The sequence below is a fragment of the Microplitis mediator genome, chromosome 10, assembly GCF_029852145.1.
Source record: "Microplitis mediator isolate UGA2020A chromosome 10, iyMicMedi2.1, whole genome shotgun sequence".
NCBI lineage: Eukaryota > Metazoa > Arthropoda > Insecta > Hymenoptera > Braconidae > Microplitis > Microplitis mediator.
Window position 1 is genome coordinate 2,475,699 of NC_079978.1, and position 19,916 is coordinate 2,495,614.

The 19,916-nt window shown below is 30.1% G+C and overlaps 4 protein-coding genes across 6 annotated transcripts; 1 reads left to right on the forward strand and 3 right to left on the reverse strand.

Annotated features, from left to right (window-relative positions):
• Nucleotides 1-249: 249 nt before the first annotated feature.
• On the reverse strand, nucleotides 250-8,820 carry LOC130675386 (fatty-acid amide hydrolase 2-A-like). Of its 2 annotated transcripts, none has more exons than XM_057481039.1 (11): nucleotides 8,254-8,820; nucleotides 5,714-5,893; nucleotides 5,410-5,629; nucleotides 3,676-3,893; nucleotides 2,692-2,803; nucleotides 2,452-2,609; nucleotides 2,237-2,377; nucleotides 2,048-2,152; nucleotides 1,813-1,980; nucleotides 1,547-1,729; nucleotides 250-940 (listed from the first exon to the last, which is right to left on the reverse strand). In XM_057481039.1, the coding sequence occupies exons 1-11, from the start codon at nucleotides 8,254-8,256 to the stop codon at nucleotides 833-835; spliced, it is 1,596 nt and encodes a 531-aa protein (XP_057337022.1). In that variant the 5' UTR covers nucleotides 8,257-8,820; the 3' UTR covers nucleotides 250-832. The 2 variants fall into 2 exon arrangements, with proteins under 2 accessions (XP_057337022.1, XP_057337021.1); XM_057481038.1 differs by lacking the exon at nucleotides 8,254-8,820 and adding an exon at nucleotides 6,065-6,853.
• An 811-nt stretch (nucleotides 8,821-9,631) lies between these two features.
• LOC130675389 (MOB kinase activator-like 1) lies at nucleotides 9,632-13,997 on the reverse strand. The gene is made up of 5 exons (XM_057481043.1): nucleotides 13,737-13,997; nucleotides 12,896-13,062; nucleotides 12,587-12,814; nucleotides 11,834-11,997; nucleotides 9,632-11,754 (listed from the first exon to the last, which is right to left on the reverse strand). Exons 1-5 carry the CDS (start codon nucleotides 13,748-13,750, stop codon nucleotides 11,674-11,676), a joined length of 654 nt encoding a protein of 217 aa, XP_057337026.1. The 5' UTR covers nucleotides 13,751-13,997; the 3' UTR covers nucleotides 9,632-11,673.
• A 113-nt stretch (nucleotides 13,998-14,110) lies between these two features.
• LOC130675385 (TELO2-interacting protein 1 homolog) lies at nucleotides 14,111-18,302 on the forward strand. 2 transcript variants are annotated; one of them, XM_057481037.1, is made up of 6 exons: nucleotides 14,111-14,236; nucleotides 14,330-14,594; nucleotides 15,137-15,273; nucleotides 15,343-15,520; nucleotides 15,603-15,780; nucleotides 15,858-18,302. In XM_057481037.1, the coding sequence occupies exons 2-6, from the start codon at nucleotides 14,404-14,406 to the stop codon at nucleotides 18,300-18,302; spliced, it is 3,129 nt and encodes a 1,042-aa protein (XP_057337020.1). In that variant the 5' UTR covers nucleotides 14,111-14,236; nucleotides 14,330-14,403. The 2 variants fall into 2 exon arrangements, with proteins under 2 accessions (XP_057337020.1, XP_057337019.1); XM_057481036.1 differs by lacking the exon at nucleotides 14,111-14,236 and having other exon boundaries at nucleotides 14,250-14,594.
• A 128-nt stretch (nucleotides 18,303-18,430) lies between these two features.
• On the reverse strand, nucleotides 18,431-19,891 carry LOC130675388 (exosome complex component RRP42). The gene is made up of 6 exons (XM_057481042.1): nucleotides 19,724-19,891; nucleotides 19,425-19,621; nucleotides 19,181-19,346; nucleotides 18,892-19,086; nucleotides 18,646-18,801; nucleotides 18,431-18,569 (listed from the first exon to the last, which is right to left on the reverse strand). Exons 1-6 carry the CDS (start codon nucleotides 19,775-19,777, stop codon nucleotides 18,465-18,467), a joined length of 873 nt encoding a protein of 290 aa, XP_057337025.1. The 5' UTR covers nucleotides 19,778-19,891; the 3' UTR covers nucleotides 18,431-18,464.
• Between the last annotated feature and the right edge of the window lie 25 nt (nucleotides 19,892-19,916).

Consider the following 19,916-nt stretch of genomic DNA (forward strand, 5'->3'; position numbering starts at 1 on the left):
CACAATTTTACGTCCGCGGTTATTTAATTTTTGATTTTTATCACCTGCCGAATTCATACTCTAGAAAAATATATATTATTTTTAATTTCTTATAAATATTTTACAATTAAAATTAAAATATTCGCAATTAACTTTTTTAAAAATTTAATTATTTATTTATTTAAAGTTCTCGTGATAAAGACAAAGTTCAGAATAATCAATATTTACAATATAATTTAAAATTTATTATTATTATTTTAAATTTACTTTCTTATTAATACGCGGGCTTAACAAAGATTACAAGTAATTTATTGTAAAGAATGAAAATAAGTAACAAGATTAAAGATTATTGGTAATAATTAATTGAACGTGACGAAATTCGGTGGTTATAAATTAATTTTAGTAGATAAATATAATTACTTATACTTAAAAATTACTACCGATAAATAACAAGCATATTCATATATTTAATTAATATTATAAAATTATTTTAGTGTATGGCTTCGTTAATATTAATCATTTTTTTTTTAAATATAAAGTTTGATTGTAAAAATTTAAATCGCACGAGATAAAGAGTCAGTACACTTTAATCGCACACATCACAGATTTATTTATTATAAATTATCAGTTATAGAGGTAGAAGATACCACTTTGCCCCATAAAAAATACACACGACAATAAGTTTCCATAAATAATTATAATTTTAAAATTTATAAATTAAGTTACTGATTAAGGCGTTCAATTTTTTTTTTTAAATTCACTAAGAAACTTAATGCCGTAAGTGTAAAATGGGAATAATTTATATAAAATTTATTTTATCGTAATTAGTATTTACTTGGTCATTAAAAAATTATCAAACTTCTTTTTCAACACTTGGCGGTGGTTGCCAACCACCGAAAGCCCGCTCGACTTCACGAGCTACTGCAATTGTCAAACGATCTTGTCCCACATTTCCAACCACCTAATATTTAAAAAAAAAAAAATTAATTCAATTATTTAAAGTTATAGCAACACAACGAACACTCGCTACCCGGTCACAGATCAATCGTCTAATTAATCAAATTTATTTAAATTTAATTTAAAATATCGGACATGAAATAGAATTTTTAAATTACAGTAGAAAATTTTTGGATATTACTGACAATTGAAAAAATATTCAATACCCTGGCGGATCCGAATTACGGGAAATTATCGAAATTAGACGATTTTGCCGTAATTTGCATTATTTGCGGTAAATTACGTCAAGTTTGCTGCAATTTACGTTAATTTATGGCGAATTACGGACCAATACGGCAATTTATCGTAATTTGCGGCATTTTTACCGTAAATTGCAGTACAATGCTTTACTTTACGGTAAAATACCGTGGGCTTCCTGCAATTTTTAAAATCAATTGCCGCTCTTTTACCGCAAATTTACGGCAAAAATGCCGTAGCTGTGCTGTAAAATACGGTAATACTTCCGAATACCGTAAATTATGGCAAATTACCGTAATTCAGATCCGACATAAATATTTTTTCATCCACAAAAAAAAAATTATGCGGTAAAGGGGTTAAATAATAAAAATACCTGAAATCCAATAGGAAGGCCATTTTTATTAAGCCCCATTGGGCATTGAGTTACTGGAAGTCCGATTGCATTGAAAATCATCATGTAAGTAACATCACATACTCTTGGATAGATTTCATATGGGTAATGTGATCCGTCAATGAAAGTTGGACATATTATTACCCCATTATCACCAAGAATTTCCTATCAATAAATAAGTGAATAAATAATAAAATCTATATACTTGCAATCAAATAAATGATTTGATTATAAAATTGATGGATTACCTGAAATTGTTTTTTAAGAGACTCATTTTTTTCATTCAGCCAATTAAAATGATTTTTTGGAAATGAGTCAGTTATTTTTTTTAGTAGACCATAAAGAATACTGCTCACAGAATGGGAAGATCTGCAGGTAGAGTACTTGAATATTTCTCCAAGAACGCGCTTCCATTCCTGATAGGTCAAAAATGATTTCAAAATTAAATATATATTTAGGTAAAATTTGATAAATGTTACGTACCAAGTCGACCTTTGTTTCGTCATCAAAAATAGTGTCTACACCATCCAAATTAAGGAGCATAGTTGATGATGTTTCAAAAGCGTATTTAAGATGCGGAATGACTGCCTGAAAAAAATTTCAAAACATTGGTCGCTTTCTTTGGTAAAAAATATTTTTTAATCAGACAAAAAAATTTTAAATACCCGTTACCTTTTGCGCTTTAATTCCTTGGGAACTCTCCAAGTGTTGAATAAACTTATGAATCCCAGTTATTATTTCCGAGTCTATTTTGTGGGTAAGAAAAGATGGTATTTCTTCAAAGTAGTAAAATTTAATATTATTTATGTAAACCTAAAGTTAATTAAAAAAACAAATTAAATGCTGGTTTAAATTCAGAAGTTGGCAATTAAAAAAAAAATATTTACCTCTTCATCGAGCCGAGAAAGGGATATGTCTGACTGCATCATTACTTTCAGATAAAACAAAAGGTCTTCAGAGTATCTGACCATCGGAGCAACGGTCAGAAATGAAGGCCACATTGGGTCAGTTGAGTCCGGCATATGTCCGTCAGTTGAAACCCATCCTTGAAGAATTTTAGTAAAGATATTTAGTTTAAAAATCCAAATACATGGATGCAAAATTATTTTTTCTTCTTCAAGTCTTACCAGGAGTCGGCTTGTGACCAAAGACTCCACAAAACATCGCCGGAAGTCTTGCAGAACCTCCAATATCTGAAGATATACTCAGCAATGACGCCGCTGAGCCCAAAAGTGCTGCCTAAATTCAAAAGAAAAAAAATGTATTAAAGTAAATGTAAATTGCGAAATATTAGACGAAACCTCCGACGCTCTTACAGATTGCGACGAATTGAGACAGCAAAAGAGAAAGTCAGTAAAAGTAATGTAAATTTTGAATATCGTCAAAAGAACTCATAATAATAATAAAAGAGACCATAACTTTCTTACAAGACTACAGATAAAATACTTGAATATTTTTATGTTCAACAGTAAATTTTTAATCGAATCCACTTTTAAAATATCAACATTTATTTTTTACAAGAAAAATTTTTAGTATTCTAGTTTTGACTTCAACTGACTCAATTCATTAGATTTATTATTATTATTACACTGTAACAAATTTTCGGAGTGAACGCGGATTAAATTCGGAGTAAATTCAAAGCGTGGCTGTGTAATTATTTTATCCCTTGGGGTGAAAGTCCCCCGAAGGGGAGTTTATTTTAGTATTGAAACTCCGGTTCAGAGTGAATAGGAATTTAAATAAAATCCAGATCACTCCAAAATCATTCTTCTGGAAAACCAACTCACTATTCACTCCATATGCGAAGTGATTTTTTTTTCACTCCAGAACTCCGAGTAAGGGAGTGAATTCGTAATGATCCTGAAGTTCACAGACAATTAAAAATTCCCAATTTTTTTTCAACAAATCAATTACAAAAAAAAAACTAAAAATATGCACAAGTAGAAAATTTAAAAAACCATAGGTGCAATTTTTTCAAATATTTTTTTTTTTATAATTTTTCATTTAAAAAAAATCCGAAAATTTCTAGACCTCGGCTAACTCCAGTATCATAATTCGGATTTAAATAAAATCTATTACATGTATAATTATAATTTAAAAAAATTGAATACCTCCCCACCAGAAGAACCACCAGGTGTTCTACGTGTGTCATATGGGTTCACTGTTGTGCCGGTCACGTTGTTGTAAGTCTCCCAGCACATGCACATCTCCGGGGTATTACTAACTAGAATAATTATACCACCGGCTTTTTTCACACGCTGCACCGAATCCGCGTCCTTTGCCGCTATTATCGGCTCCTTTGATTTCCGTCCAGCAGCATGGCTCATTCCTGTAAATTCATATTGATAATTGCAATGATTACTTAATTTAAAAACTACTTCTATATAAATTAATTTAACGATTTATTATTTTAATAAACAATATCTGGATATTTTCTATGAGGAAAGAGATAACCGGTTAGATTAATCAACTGCTATCATCGTCAATTCCAGTCAACAAGCCAGTAGCTCGAGCAGAGCTTCGAGCTAAATTTATCTACCGTCCTACGGATCAAACCCGTTGATGATAAATTGTAATTGCATGCAACTATCATATATATGTTGGACAATGAAACGACACATATCTTGCGTGAAGCTCAACAAAGTCCTCTAATAAAAATAATTACATTGATATTCGCCCGACAAATGTCTCACGATTTTTCTGACCTGTCATTAATTTAATCAATGTTTAATGTATTTGGAGCTTGACCATCATTAATTTTCTTATTTTACTTATGACAGTTGAGAGACATAAAATTTTTAGTTGGAAAATTTTATCATTTATAATCTTATAAATATTTAGTACATATATATAATATTCAAATGTTTGCAACAAATAAATTTTAAAATATTATTTGACGTCCGTCTTAAACATTATTTCTATTACTAAGTACACATTACAAAGTGCAGCTTACAAATTATGACGCATTGTTTGTTTAAAAACCTGTTTTTTAATATCGATATGTTTGGCTAAGTCGTTTAAAGTACTTTGCCACTTGTTGAATTGTATGAATTTAATTATTCAGATTTTTCTGCAGTTTTTAGCAGAGTACAGAAAAATGCGCACTTGGTAAAATTCTGACAGGACAATTTTTAAAACTGACATCTCATTTAAAAGTTTTTAAATAATTCTTATATTATTTTATTTGAAAGGAGGTTACACTGCTATCATTTTCCTCAAAGTCGGATATATTATTTAAGTAAATTAGACAATAAATACGAAGAAAAAATAATTTGTTATTTGTCTAACTCAGAGGAGTAGGAATTGATTTTTTTGAAAAATATTTCCATACTTTCTCTTTGCTGCTAATATAAATTTTATTTTTAAAATAAAATCCTATCATAAAAACGAACAATAAAATTCTACATATTTATAATTCACTTGATATATTTTTAGATACAAATATTTTACTTGCAGATAAACAATTAATCCGAAAATCCTAAAATTGAGTTTAAATTTAAAATACAAAAATTCTTTTTTTCAATGGCATAAAATATTAAAAATTTTTTATTATAATTTTGAAAAGTTAAATTTACAAAAAAAATTTCTATATGTCAGATAAATAAAAATGAATATTATGTCATATATCTAGACCTGAATGCGAAATTTTAATTACCAGATATTTTTTCACATTAAAAATTCCGATTAATGCTTAAACTTTCATTGAGGAAATGTTTTTCCTAGATTATAACATATGATTAAGCGAGCGAATTATTATTATAAACGAGTCGTAGAATAAATAATAATTATTTATATATTTATATATATGTATTAAATGCATCATAATATGTTAATAATTATCTTACCTTTAACAGCAATACTTTCTTTAACAGTGATGGGTATACCAAGAAGCGGGGTATCTTGAGCAAGTAATTCCTCAGACTTAATACCGGATTTCACAAACTGATCGACTTCACGTGCTTCCTTTATCGCAGCTTCGAAGCGATTTTCCACTATTGCATTTAATACCGGATTAACTTCTCGACATCGTTCTATATACGCTCTTACTATTTCTTCACTGGTTATCTGCTCGACAAATTAATAAAAAAAAATTACTTACTCAAAATACTAAACGTCAGTGATGACAGTATTTAAAGACTGAAAAAATACCTCTTTTCTACGAATCTTTTTCGCTAATTGATTAGCAGGTATCAATAATAGTTTATTGGAAATAGCCGGGCATCGATTTATTTTTCTAAAAGCCGCTAATTTTAAAAACGGTAGCACTGCACAAGATACTATGACTACTACCGATTTTATAAATACTTTCATTGCACCATTTACAAACTCCTGTACAAAAAAAAAATTTATTAATAGTTTTCCTCACAATTAAAAAAAAAAGATTTAATTTAAAATTTATCAATGAACTTAAAATTTTAATACTTCATTATTTTTTTGTGAACTAAAAATTCAATGCCAAGGCTGTGATAATTATAAATTATAACACACGTGTTAACTCACCGCGTAATCAAATCTTCGTACATTAACATACAGAAGAGTTAATCCAGACAAAGCTAATTCCATTTTATCTTTTTATTTAAATAAAATATATTTATATATTTACTAAATTGATTTTTAATCAAAGCGATCAATTTTTTTCAATTCTCCGCACTTTCAAATTTTGAATGTACACTCGCACGTGTTTAAATTTAAATTAATTGTCTGTATCAAAAACTTTTTTTTATAATTCACTAACAATAAAAAAGTGAATGGTTACTAGTGCGATATTAAGTTCAAAATTTCAAATCCAGTATTTCCTAATCTGTTACATGTTGCAATGTCACCGATCCGTTGAAGAACTTGTTTTGTGTAAAAAGTTAAAAAAAAATGGTAGCGGTTTTTTATTAACTCTTACTGGTAATTCGTAATAAATATCAGATATTAGATAATAATTGCGGCTTAAGGATACGATTTATTTTTTTAAAAGACGATATTTTTCAGAGCGAAGATGATACGATACTACGCGCAGCTCAGATGGCTGTAAGATATTTAAAGGCAGAGAAGATATATGAGTTATATCTTGCAGAGCGTTATGGACAACTCTGACAATGTAATACATGTACAGTATGAATAGTATTACAGTGAGTAGGGGGACCATACACAATGTTAATTTACCATGCCAATACAGCCGCAAACCTTGACAGATCACGTTATGAAATGTTAAAGACACCGGTGTATTTTAATGATGAGTCAAACCGTCACTCTCTTTGGTCTATTATATTTTTTATTTTATTTATTTATGACTGAGATAGATCATTATTAACTCAGCGGTTTTAAAAGTAGGGAATTAAAATTTATGTAACATATAATTTTTAAAATTTGAATAAATATTTCGCTGAATCGCGAGTGTATGGAAAAAAATAAATTGCAATTGCAAGTAAATGTTATTTAATTTAAATAATAATTAACTTATTTTAATGAATTTTATGGGAAAAAATTAATTGGAAAATTTTAATTATTCGTTTAATGAAAATTAAATTTTAGGGATCAATGTCAAGTTAAAAAAAATTAATTGATTAAATTAAACTTGAATTATTTAAGTTATTTAATAATCATAACTAGGATTGCACAATTAATTAATGGGGTAAGTGAATTGCGATAAATGTTACATTAGAGACGGAGCTGTTGAGTATAAAGAGAAAGATGATGAAGAAAACTTGTAGAATGGAAGGTATTGGAAGGCTATTCCAACTACTGGATATTATGGAGGTGTAAATTTTTTTAACCGCTAAATTATCCGTCACGCCTTCTGTTTAAGCACCGCTGAAATATTACTCAATATATATATATAATACGACAAATACTTTTAACACGCGTCGAATTACACTGCGGGAATACTGTAATTTTTAAAAAAATTTAATTGCGAAAAATGGATTTTTTAAAACACAGTATATTTATATAATATAATATATGTTTTACATTGTACAGGCTAGCTTATACTGGTAGTAAAACAGAAGGACAATTTTTCAATCAGATAATTGCAGCACATTATTTTGTTGAGGTAACTAACTGATAAAATAGTGCAATTGTCTTTTGAAGGAATAAAAAAAATAAAAACGATAAGACATCGATAGTTGATAAATGAAACTAGTTTAAGTTTAAAAGTACACATTCTAATTAATTCGTTTAAATTTAATGGATCTAAAGTTTAAGTTCTCCGTAAATAAACCGCGAAAATTTTTTTCGACTGTCAAAAAAAATAAAATAAATAAAAGTATGAATTTTTTTGCATTTTAAAAGTGCAATTGAAGAGAATTGATTTTAAATTCATATATAATATATAAGACGCAAGGATTTTTATTTTTGAATTTACATTTATACTAAATGGAGTTTTGAATTCGCATATTAACATTTTTTAGCAAACACTTTACGTCATACTCATGTCTTATGTATTAATGGTTTAATAATAATGTCATTTATACTGAAAAACATCTTGACATTGTAAAAAAAAAGATTGAAAAAATTCAAACTTGTAATTTAACTTATTAGCTACAGTAGAATTATTTTGTTATTCTTATTCACATCACGTGTAGGACAGATTTTTTTTGTGCTGATAATTAAAATTATAATTACGATTTATTTTTATGTTAATTAATTTTTGACAATAACTCGAGCTCTGGCTCTTGAAAAAATTATTCAAATGTACTCACCATTATAAAGTTTAAAAGTTAATGAAATATGTCAATCAAAGTTTGTAATATTGGCTCGATAAATCCTTATTCTGCTTTATAGAAAATTAGTTTTACTCTTTCCCTCTTCTTTAATTACTACTACAAATATTTTACTCATAACTCATAAAATTCAAATCAAGTATAAAATAAAAAAAATCACTTGAGATTTTTTGAAATCAGTAAATTTTTGAATGTCAAATATTTCTAAAAATTATTACAGAATTTCGAGAAGAAAACGAGTCACGTGTCAGATAATTTATTGAACACCGGAATGTCTGATTTAAAAAATATTAATCGAGTTGTCCGAACCCGGTGAACGGTTCGCGACGACTGAAATTATGTACGAAGAAGAGAGAAAAAGGCTTCTATAAAGTTTGCTGTATAAACCAAGTGGGGCAGCCACAATAACAACTGAGAGAAAAGAAACGCTTTCTTGGCTTCATTATTTCACCTATTAGTACGCTTATCGTCCATGACTTAATTATTGTTGTGACCATTCCGATTATTAATTATTTATATCATCCATAACGTTACACAGCAAACAGTCTTGCAGTTTCGTGCCCCTCTATTTAATGCCGCCACAATCTTCATAAATATACATTTTAATTACTTATTCTTGATTCAAATTCATTATTTCAAATTTTAGTCTGACGTATGTCAACTTTACTATTCAAAAAACAGTAGACAAAAAAACAACTGAATCAACAAAATAAATAATTCAAATTTATTTTTTTATTCATTTTGTGACATCTATAAGATTGCAGTTTTGAGGATTTTTTTGACGTCCATGGCACCAAAATGTTGACAAAGCGATCGGAAATTGTCATCAAAAAAATATCTGTCTAAAAGGCTTCACATAAGGGGCGGGAAAAATTTTTGTTTGTCTCAAAGCCAAATTTTTTTTTATAAATAAGACGTACAGTCCTAAGAGTCATAGAAAATTTGTCTGTTTCCCGTCTTAAAAAAGTCATTTCAATTGACCAGTCGTTCAGATGACATTTGACAGCTATTTGTAATTAACTTTTTGCCGCCGTTTGTGTTAAGTCTTTTGCTGATGTTTTTTTGATGACAATTTCTGATCGTTTTGTCAACATTTTGGTGGCATCGATGTCAAAAAAAACTTTAAAACTGCTATCTTATGGATGTCACAAAGCAAAGTGCGCTACTTGGGAACTACTATGATATTTTATAAATTATCACGAATATTAAAATGAAGTTCAAATATTCGGAAATTTGTAAAAAAAATTTCAAGTTTCGTAGCAAATAAATGTATGAAAAAAATGATTTAAAAAACAACTTTTTGAAAAACTTGAGGACTGGGTACTTTACTCTATTGAAAAAAAAAAAATACCACAAATTACATCGAGCCATTGTTTAATTTTATTTGAAAAAAATACTATTTACATTGCACAGATATCACTATTATCGTTAACGCGAAATAACGATTTGTTTTTACACAAGATAAGCAACTTGACGCATATTTTTTTTCCTATCCCATACCATTGAGCCTCTATTTTATTCACTCGCCCATCAGAAGACCAAGTAAATTCATTTTCCGTTTTTTATAATTTTAGAACAGTCACTCCAATTAATAAAAGTTTTTTTGATTTTACTAGTATAATTCCAGCGGAAATACATCGGGACTATCTCCTATCAGTACAATAAAATTTATATTTTGATAAAAATAAACTATGCTATTATTTAAATCATCTCAAGCAGAGATTTGTCGTGTATTAATATTGATTAATTGACAATATAAATAATAAATAAATAAAGTAAAATAAAATAAAAATAATGTGAGTTGAGTGTTTAAGTGACGACGTTCTAAAATAATAACAATAATTTATTCTTAATGCTTATCCTTACGTGACAATCCATTGCGTCTTGTTTAATTAAGTACTCATTATTATTACAATAATAATTAATAATTATTATTAGTATACAAATTGTTAAATTCACTTTTTTTTAATAGTAAACAGGTAAAAGTACACTTAACGGGCATCTGAAATATGAGTTTGAATACAAAAAAATAATTATTCACATTAGTCATTATCGTATTCAAATTTGCATTTTAAAATTACTCATCCGCAAAAGCTTTATATATAAAATATAATATTTCATTATTATTATTATTATTAATATAATAGTAAAGTTTTTAATATTTTTTGTTTCTTGTTTAGCATGACCGTGATCAAGTTTTTAAAAGACGTACAGAAAGATATTTGTTGTAAATTTTTTTTTTAAACTGAATATTTAATAATTCTAAAATTAGCGACAATTAAAAATTTTAGAATTTTTTTTTCCAGCAATTTAATTAAAAAAAAAAAAAAAATAAAAAAATGCACATGTAGAAAATCAAAAAAACTATAAGTGCAATTTTTTTAAATATTTTTTTTTTTATAATTTATCGTGTTTAAGAAAATCCAAAACTTATTTGACGGCTAATTTTATTATCATATTTAAACGGTTCAATTTCTCCACATGATTTTTTTTATTATCGACATTCGTCTCTTAATAAATATTTTTTTTTTTGTTAAAATATAAATTACGCTACGTAAAAATAATCTCAGATATAAATGCGCACCAGATGGTTTATAAAATAAAAAACTTAAGGCATTTAAGTTTTTATTTTAATAATTAAATAATAATTAAAAAAAAAAAAAATTGTTTCTAAAATATACACTAGCGGTACGCATTATTTGTGCATGACTGTCAACAAAATGCAAAAAATTGTTATATATTTAAATTAATCTATAATTAATTAATATAAAAACAAATGAATTGAAAGAAATATATAAAACAATAACTAAATATCCTTACAGGATAAATTTAATGCCTTAATCCTTTTAAAACCCGCTAACATTAATAGTCTAGAAAATAAAAACAATAAAAATACTTAAAGTTTAAAAATATTTTTTTTAAAAAACACACAATGGTAATAAATTATAATATAAGTAATATTTAAATATTAATTAGAGAGTAATTACATTTAAAACAATCTAACCATACAACTATATTACAAGAATAACGTTAACGAATTCTTAATTATGCTAACGCTAAAAAATTCATCATTTGATACTTATTTATTTACTTGTTTTTAATAATAATAACTACTATTATTAATGATACGTCTCGGATTAAAAGCTTTACGAAATAAAGTCTGCATTGCAGACTGATGATTATAGAATTAAAGTGCAGCGCAAAAGCGTATAAATATCAACAACCTACCGGAAACGATGCCTAGCAAATTTTCGGATTTATATAAATTTTAAAAAATAATATAAAAATAATACGCAAATAGCCAGGAGATAATGATGCAGTTGGTTTCTTTGGAGGTTTTTCATATTTGTTCCACTTGTTATTTTAAATAAATAATTATTTTTCGTTATTATTTATTATTCATCGCGCATCTTTAGCAGTTAATTTTTCAATTAGCTCTTGCAGCGGCGCTAATTCTCGTCTCTCAATTAAATTAAATTCCTTTCAAATAAACAAATATTGTTAGTCTTAAATTACTGATACTTATTTTTCAAAAATTATATTTGAGGTAAAGACTTACTTGGACGAAGAAAATAAAGTGTTTGAATGATGTATTTAAATGCGCTTCTTCTCCTAATTGAACAACTTCACTAAAATGTTGATGATATATGTGTGCGTACACTCGAAACAGTCGTTTCAATATTGTTTTAGCGATTGAAAGAAAGTTTTTAGGAAAAGGAACACCTGTAACATTCAAATAGATTTTTTTATTTACTATCAATCAAAGTGGCGATCGAAGTGACGTTAAGACATTTCCAGATTATGGGAAAAAATTCCTAGGCCATTTTCAGTCTCGTATTTTTTAAAATAATAAAATTTTTTCTTAATCATCATCATCAACCCTAGTCCCTTGAACATGGGTCACTTGTGGCCATGAATTTTCAAATATTCTACTGTTAACAGCCGACATGCCTCCAAATTTTTATGAAAATTTTTATTGAACAAAGAATTTTCGGAGCTGGCAACGACTCTATTGCATAGTTAGGAGTCTAAAGAAAATCTACGAATTTTTTCAGATTTTTCCTTACAGAATAACATAATTAAGTAAGCAACGGACGCTAACGACCCATGTTCCAGGCTTACGAGTGTTAAAAACAGCGACATTTATATTTATTTTCAAAATTTTCTGTTAAAAAATTTATAACTGTAATTATTTGTAAATAAATTTAAATAATTAAAAAATTTCCGAGGCTTTTTTAGATTAATTGCCACCCTGTTATGAACAAAAATAATAATAATTATTGTTATTATTAATTAAAGTTGAATGGCATACCTATTTTGGAAGGAAAAAGAGTTTCATCATCAAGCTGATCTTGAACCCAAGTCATCAAGTAGTCAATGTACTTGGGCGCTGAACATTTTATTGGTTTCTTAACAGTATGACCATCAGCCCAATGGTACTCATACTTTGGTCCAGCTGACATTATCGGACAGCTTTCTTCAGTACAAAACTCCGTGATGGTACCATACAGCATATTTATTTGATTGAAAAAATCTACAGCTAATAAAAAGTACCAACAATTACACAGAATTACAATAATTACAGCAATCAGTTCGTTAGTGTCAGTGGTAAATTACTCACTATTAACTGCCACCCACTCATTAAGATCTTCTCCCTCAGGTAACATGACAGCGAGTCTCAGGTTGCCAGATCCCAGTGTCGCAGCCGCATGTTTCATCAGATCATACTGGTGGGTCCCCTCAGGAATATTTTTCTTGGGCTTGAATGTCTTAGAAGACCGGCTTCCACTGCAATCCATTAATTTAAATCAACATTAACTCATACTTGATAAACTTTATTCATTCTTTCCTTATTACTAAATACATGTGTGCTAAAAAAATCAGCATAACAATGCACTCTAGAGTATTAACTTACTGACAAATGAGTCATAACATACTATATTTGTGATTATGACGTGAGTCAACTGCAATATAAATAAAAAAAGTAAAGACCAAGAGGGAAAATCTATTGAGGATAAATAAATAATTTAAAAAAAGTCTGTCTAGTCTAGTCTGATGGACCAAAAAATACATAATTGTGATGAGACTCAATTGGTGGTCTATTTTTAGAAAAACTATTGGACTTGAGAGAAATGAATTTATGTAGACAGGTCAAGAACCCAAATTACCAGGAGTAATAAATTTATTTGAATTTGAATTTGAATTTGAATTTGAATATCAATAGACATTTAGATTTTAGTCTTCGACAGACAGCAGTGCTCTGTCATGTCAATTGACAAGAGGGATCTTGCCAAATAAATACTTTCAGGATATTGATCAATGACGTGCTAATAAACTTGACTAAAAAATCAATATTTACATGTTGCCTAATAACAATAAATAAATTTGAATAAATAAACCAGCTGAGGAAGTATTTAAAAATAAAATATTATTGTAATAAATGAGGATATAAAATAACTTACAATAGGAAGCTCATTTTGCTGATGTAGTTGTCGCGTCAATGTGCGACTTGGGCTGTTGCTACGTCGGTTTAATATTTTTTAGTTTAAAAAACAGGACATTTAATAATTGACACTTATTATTGTGGTGGCTCACTGACGAGTGACACTCGATACACAATAAGTTTTTATTAAATTCAAAAATTACAGCAGCGATGGAAAATGGCAGACCTTTTTTTTTAACAATTTTTTTTGTCAACTACCTCATCAAGAAGAGAGACGATCCCATCTACTGCACACACTCTCTTCCTCTCTCTTGCTCCAGGTCTTTCAACGCACTATTTCCTTTCTGTTTTTCTATTGGTCTTTCTCTTGGAGCCCACTGAGTTACGTCATATCCGCAATTGGACTGTAAATTTTACGGCTCTGGCCATTGGTCCGGAGACACCTGTCACGTGACTCCAGCTGTCAAATTAAAGTTAAATAGACAAGAAGGAAAATCGCAACAACAACAATCCACACATGTAACCTCCAAATATATAAATAAATAAAGTTTCGCATGCTCCGATATTTTTACTCACTCGTTCTAACCTAAAGATTTGTTTATTTACTTTTAGTCACCACAAGTTTTGCCGGCGAAACTTACGAATTTTTATTGAAGTAATTAATTGATTTATTTATTTATTTGATAATGGAAGACGTAACAATAAGACAAGCGTTTTTGAAATTAAAACCGCTCTGTGATTGTTTGATGCAAGACCCAACTGTCAAAAACGCAATTGAAGTTGAACGTTGTGTCAAAACTTTACCCAAGTCAGTCACTCAAAATTTAATGGAATATATTTTATTTCCAGTAATTATTCATCTGCAAAATAATACGAGGTAAATATATTTATATAAATATGATCCTGAATTTAGCAGACACTTAAAAATTTTTGGATTTTATTTCCAACTAGTTAATTACAAAAATTTAAAAAACTAAAAGTGTAATTTCTTAAAATATTTTTTTTTTTAATAATTTATGATTTTGAATAATTCCAAAAATTATTAGATGTCGGCTAACTTCAGAATCACTATATAAATGTATGAGTGTAAATGTATCAGATATCAGACGAATTTAAAATTATAAATAAATAGGGTAAATAATAAAAAAAAAAATATTTAAAAAAATGCACTTACTAATTTCAAAATTGAAAAAATGCGCATTTTTTAAAATTTTATTTTATTAATTATTTACTCGGTTCATTTATAATCAAAAATTTGTCTGATTATTTGAAATTGCGCGCGTAAAATTTTTAAAAAATTCTACATTTGAATTTTTCAAATTATCTTCCTTTAGTATAAAGTTTAATGATTTAAAAATAAAAAATTGTTAATTATCTGCTGATTTTACTGTCAATTATTTACTTAATTATTTTTTTCAGCAAAGATATTAAATTACACTTGATATGCATCGTAAGAGAAGTCATTCCCAAAGTGCGATTTTATAAACTTGAGTTTTTTAATAAACTCTACATATCTTTAATTGCATCTATCTATGATTCTACACAAAATACCTTAGGTAATCAGAGCATCAATTATAATTTTTCACATATGTAAAAGTGTTATTAATCATCAATCAATTTTCCAGTTATTCAATCACATGAAGAGTTGAAAGAATGCGTTGTTGATTGTTTGAAATATTTAATTGTCAACGCATCGATGGATGTAATCGAAGAATTTTATACACGCGATAATGCTGCTAAAATTAGCCAGAGTATTCATACTTGTTTATCAATTGCAAGAAATGAAAAATCCCCTTCATTACGGTAATTAATAATTAGTATAAAACTACTGATTATTGATTGATTGTTACAAAAGATTTGACGTATAAATTTCATTGTAAAATAGAGTTGCCGCCTTGGAAGCGTTGATATCTCTGTCGTATGTCCACGATGGTGTTGATCCAGCAGAAGTTGTCTTACGCAATGACGTAGCAAATATCATAATGTTATTTTTGCCTGGCATCGTAAAAGGACTCCAGGAAATTTATCAAGGAAGCGACATTCAAAATCATAAAGTCACGATGGTATTTTATAAATAAATTAATAAAATGCATTTGGGAGGAAATTTTTATCAGAAAACTAAAATAATAAATTTTTTCAGACGGCAGTAAAAGCACTGGGGAGAATCGTAGCTCTAGTGATGGAGGATTTAATTAAAAACACAGAAGTATCGAATCTTCAAACTCTGCAATCAACTCTGAAGTCTACATCAGATCCACTGGGGATTCAACTAAAACAGGAAGGCCGTCAGGGTATGGAGAAGCACATAAAGACAGTAGTGCGCAATCAGGAATGGCTGGATGCCGCAGCAGAAAAACTTCAAGCGCCGATGCGCGACTTGATGAATTTAACAAAACACTCGCACTATAAAGTACGGAAGGAATTAGCAGTAGCGGTAGTTTTGCTGATCACAAAGTGCCCGGTAAATTTGTATAAAAGTTTTGCTGAGCTGATTGAAATCTTGATAACGCTGTCAGAAGATGATGTCCAAGAAGTACGAGAGCTAGCAAACGCATCATTGAATCAAGTTAACGGTATAGTAACTCAGTACAACATGAAGTCAATTGTTGAAATACTCCAGGAAAAATTTTACAAGCTTTTGATAGAACTGCCCCGACTTATACGAAGATCAGACGACGCCACACAGTTGTCGTACTTGAATAAACTGGCCGGTTACTTGAGGCTTTTTGGAAAGGAACGACTTCCTCTAATAATGAATTCCATTGATTATTTGAGACGATTAATTTTGTCGCTTATTTATGTAGCCGAGCTCGATTGCAGTGACGTTACTATTCTTGAAGAAAATCAATCACGAACTATCGAAGACACTGTTGACTCACGTCGTTCGTGGAAGAAATTCAAGTTCATTCGCGACTCAACCACCGAAGATAAATTAATACTCATTTGTAATCTCCTAAGTACTCTTAGTGATTTAAATAATTTAGTCAACAGTATCTTTGATTTAATTACCGACATGCCTCACTATCGGAAAGAATTAATTTTGCTGTTAAACTGGATACTTAAGTCTACTCACGACGCACCTGTTTCTTTACATCAGCGAGTTGTTGAATACTATACAGATCCTGAACTTTGGTATCTCCCTACCCAAGAAGATGCTCCGCTTCGCAAACTGCAGTACAATATCGTAGAGTCTTGCTTGCTGACAGAAGGTCTAGGAATTGTGGCATCGGTACTTGGAAAAAATTACCATCAGTTTCTTCTGAAGACTCTGTACTTGGTGATTGAGAGAGCAGGCAGCGGACATGGGGTGATAAGTCTCGTGGGTCTTCAAACTCTTGACCACATCGCTAATTCCCAAGGGAACATGAGTATCGCTGACCTGATTCGCGACAACGTAGACTACATTTCTTACCACGTTACCATTAAATTAAGATCCGTTGATAAAAACCCTGGGGTACTTAATGTCGTCACGGTTGTCATGAAGTACAGCACGATGGACGTGCTGCCTTGTTTGAAAGAAATTGTTGAAGATGCTTTAGCTCAACTGGCTGCTAATTCACAAAAGTCAAATGTTTATTCATTACTCAAAGTTCTTTACACGTTTACCGTTTGCCTGAAGCAGTTGCTGGGGATCAGTGACAGAAAAAATCAAAAGGATGAAGGGAGCGAGACAAATATTGCTGAGAAGGTGATACAAGAATTATTGGAGCACCATGAGTCAAAAAGAGTTTCCGAGCAGCTGGAAAATGATGATCTGGGCGGCAGTCCTGAGGACATTTTGAAAGAAATTGAAAGTAAAGAGTATGAGGATCCGGATTATAATGAAGCAGAAGAAAACAAAGAGCCTCCGATGCATGTAAAAATAATCGAGAGTATAATGAAACAGTGTCTGCATTTCCTGCCGTCAAAAGACACAGCCAAAGTTATACTGACCATGCAAACGCTTGAAGAAGGACTTAGCATTCTTGCTGATTGGACTGATCAGTTGCTGCCTATCGTCCACGAAATTTGGCATCCTCTAGTCGACCGGTTTCAAGACTCGAATGTGCTCATTATTAACCGCGCGTGGCAGATGCTTTACACTCTCGCTTACCTGTCAAAAGATTTTATCAGAACTCGCACTCTCCAACAAGTGTCTCCGGGTCTGGCGAAATTCCTAGACAAGGCAGCTAAAGACAGTTACAGAAAAGATTCAAATAACGCATACAAGTTTACCCAAATATTTAAATTACAGAGATTACTTCTCATGGAGATGGGACAGGTCGCGCGGTATCTTAAGCTCCAGGAGCCGGATCTCTGGAAATTAGTCACCATTACCGAGCCTTATTTGAACTGTTGGCAACACCCAGAGCTGCAGGAATGTTGCGTAAATTTGTACAAAGAAATAGCGGATTTAAATGGGGACATTGTTTGGGTCAAGTGCATCAGCCTTTGGCACTCCCACGTACGGCCGATCCCGAACACAGATTTTAGTATCGATAAATTAGAGTTTGAAAAATTGAGTGACAGTGGCAATAAATATGTTAAGAATTTAAGAGAAATATTTCGATATTTAGATGATAAGATACGAAGTATTGACAGATGAAAGTTGTAATTAAATATATTGTACAGTTAATTATTAAATTAAAAATTTAATTGATTTTCGTAGCACTATGTACAGTGTAAAAAAATTATTTTTGATATTTAAATATTTGTCTTATCAACCAAAAATAATTGGTAAAAATTCATTTAAATTATAGTTATCTAATTAACGTAGAAAACTAACAATCGATCTTTTGGGTCCCAGTGATTCCTCTTTTCTCAGGGCGTCCATCAATGATTCGTTTAATTTTTTTCCAACAGTGATTGCAGTCTAATAAAATAAATAAATTATTTTTAAATACAAATTGTTTTTTTATATTCAGATAATTCTAAAAATAATAAATTACCTGGAGAGTTTTAATAAAAGTCGCAGGTTGCAGACTTCCATATCCGGTTTTTACAACAGACGTGATTTCCCCTGTAGGAATTACTGATATGACTACGCTAGCTGCGGCACAAGCTTCCTCTTCAGCAATTGGATCTACGATGCAGTTGTCGCCGATCTAAAAAAAAATTATTTCATATTTTTATTCTTAATAATTAACAGAAATTTGGGAAACTGGATTGTAAATTAACTGGTGATTGATAATTACTTTGCATAATGTAACGAGTACTGGAAAAGACTCGACATTTAATCTGACGCAATCGAAAGGGTCATCAGAGACTTGAAGATCAGCTTCACCGCCGTCTAATGTTGCAGCTGTCACTCTTGGAATTTCTGCATTAAATAAAGCGGCTTTTACTGCAGCTCCGATTGCGTCAAATAAATTTCCTCCGCACTGTAGAATCTATTGATGACGGAACGTTAATTAAATAAATGATTACTTATTTATTTATTTATTTATGAGAGAATTAAATGACTTGAGGAATAAAAATACGTACCAGAACATCAACGTACATCTTCCAGCATTTTTTATGGGGTAATATAGTCAAGAACTTGAGATCGAAAGTTTTCTGCGACTGATAAGCATTCGCCAGGACATTACTTATCTCTGTGGCGAGATCGTCTCCACCTTTGCCTTCGAATTCGGGGGCTGCGTTAGCAGAACTGATGAAAATAATGGTAAATTATTGGGGGATTGATTTTAGCTGATAAAAGAATAATTAAATTGACTAACGGACGTACCAGTCAACGAAAAATTCTAATTTTCCTTCGTTAGGTCGGTCCGGGAATGGAGTATCGACTTCAACTTTGACACCAACCAGGACGTCGGTGTTTCCAACTCGCAGCCGCGCTGACCCATTTGTCTGCGGCATTAATTTTGTTTCGATTTCAATGGAACGGTACTCGCACTGACGACGTCCGTCGATCCTCAGGTCCGCCTGTTTACATGCAGAAAAATGAAAGCAATCAGTCAGAAATAATCAATGATGAAAATAATTATTTATTATTTTGGTAATTTATGAGTGAAAAAATATTCTTACATCTACTCCGTGGAGAATGAAGGTCTTTTCAGCCAAACTCAACGGATTTTCCATTATTTTTGTTATTAAACTAACAAATTTTTATAGTAATTACGATGATCGACAGTCAGATCGACACTATTCGAGGTGAGTTATTTTTGTGTACAATGGAAGGTTATGTTCGCAACACGTGCTCAGGTGGTGGGTACATGGC

What these genes read in the sequence shown, in the direction of transcription:
- LOC130675386 (XM_057481038.1), bottom strand. Translation starts at nt 6,127, where the DNA reads ATGGAATTAGCTTTGTCTGGATTAACTCTTCTGTATGTTAATGTACGA. An exon ending in GTGGTTCTTCTGGTGGGGAG is followed by an intron (nt 2,804 to 3,675) that starts GTATTCAATTTT and finishes TTTTGAATTTAG; the next exon opens with GCAGCACTTTTGGGCTCAGC. An exon ending in AAGGAATTAAAGCGCAAAAG is followed by an intron (nt 2,153 to 2,236) that starts GTAACGGGTATT and finishes AATTTTTTTCAG; the next exon opens with GCAGTCATTCCGCATCTTAA.
- LOC130675389 (XM_057481043.1), bottom strand. An exon ending in TGAGTGGGTGGCAGTTAATA is followed by an intron (nt 12,815 to 12,895) that starts GTGAGTAATTTA and finishes ACTTTTTATTAG; the next exon opens with CTGTAGATTTTTTCAATCAA. An exon ending in TCTTTTTCCTTCCAAAATAG is followed by an intron (nt 11,998 to 12,586) that starts GTATGCCATTCA and finishes TGAATGTTACAG; the next exon opens with GTGTTCCTTTTCCTAAAAAC.
- LOC130675385 (XM_057481037.1), top strand. Translation starts at nt 14,404, where the DNA reads ATGGAAGACGTAACAATAAGACAAGCGTTTTTGAAATTAAAACCGCTC. An exon ending in CATCTGCAAAATAATACGAG is followed by an intron (nt 14,595 to 15,136) that starts GTAAATATATTT and finishes TATTTTTTTCAG; the next exon opens with CAAAGATATTAAATTACACT. An exon ending in TTCTACACAAAATACCTTAG is followed by an intron (nt 15,274 to 15,342) that starts GTAATCAGAGCA and finishes TCAATTTTCCAG; the next exon opens with TTATTCAATCACATGAAGAG.
- LOC130675388 (XM_057481042.1), bottom strand. Translation starts at nt 19,777, where the DNA reads ATGGAAAATCCGTTGAGTTTGGCTGAAAAGACCTTCATTCTCCACGGA. An exon ending in TCATTCTCCACGGAGTAGAT is followed by an intron (nt 19,622 to 19,723) that starts GTAAGAATATTT and finishes GCATGTAAACAG; the next exon opens with GCGGACCTGAGGATCGACGG. An exon ending in CTTTTATTAAAACTCTCCAG is followed by an intron (nt 18,570 to 18,645) that starts GTAATTTATTAT and finishes TTATTTTATTAG; the next exon opens with ACTGCAATCACTGTTGGAAA.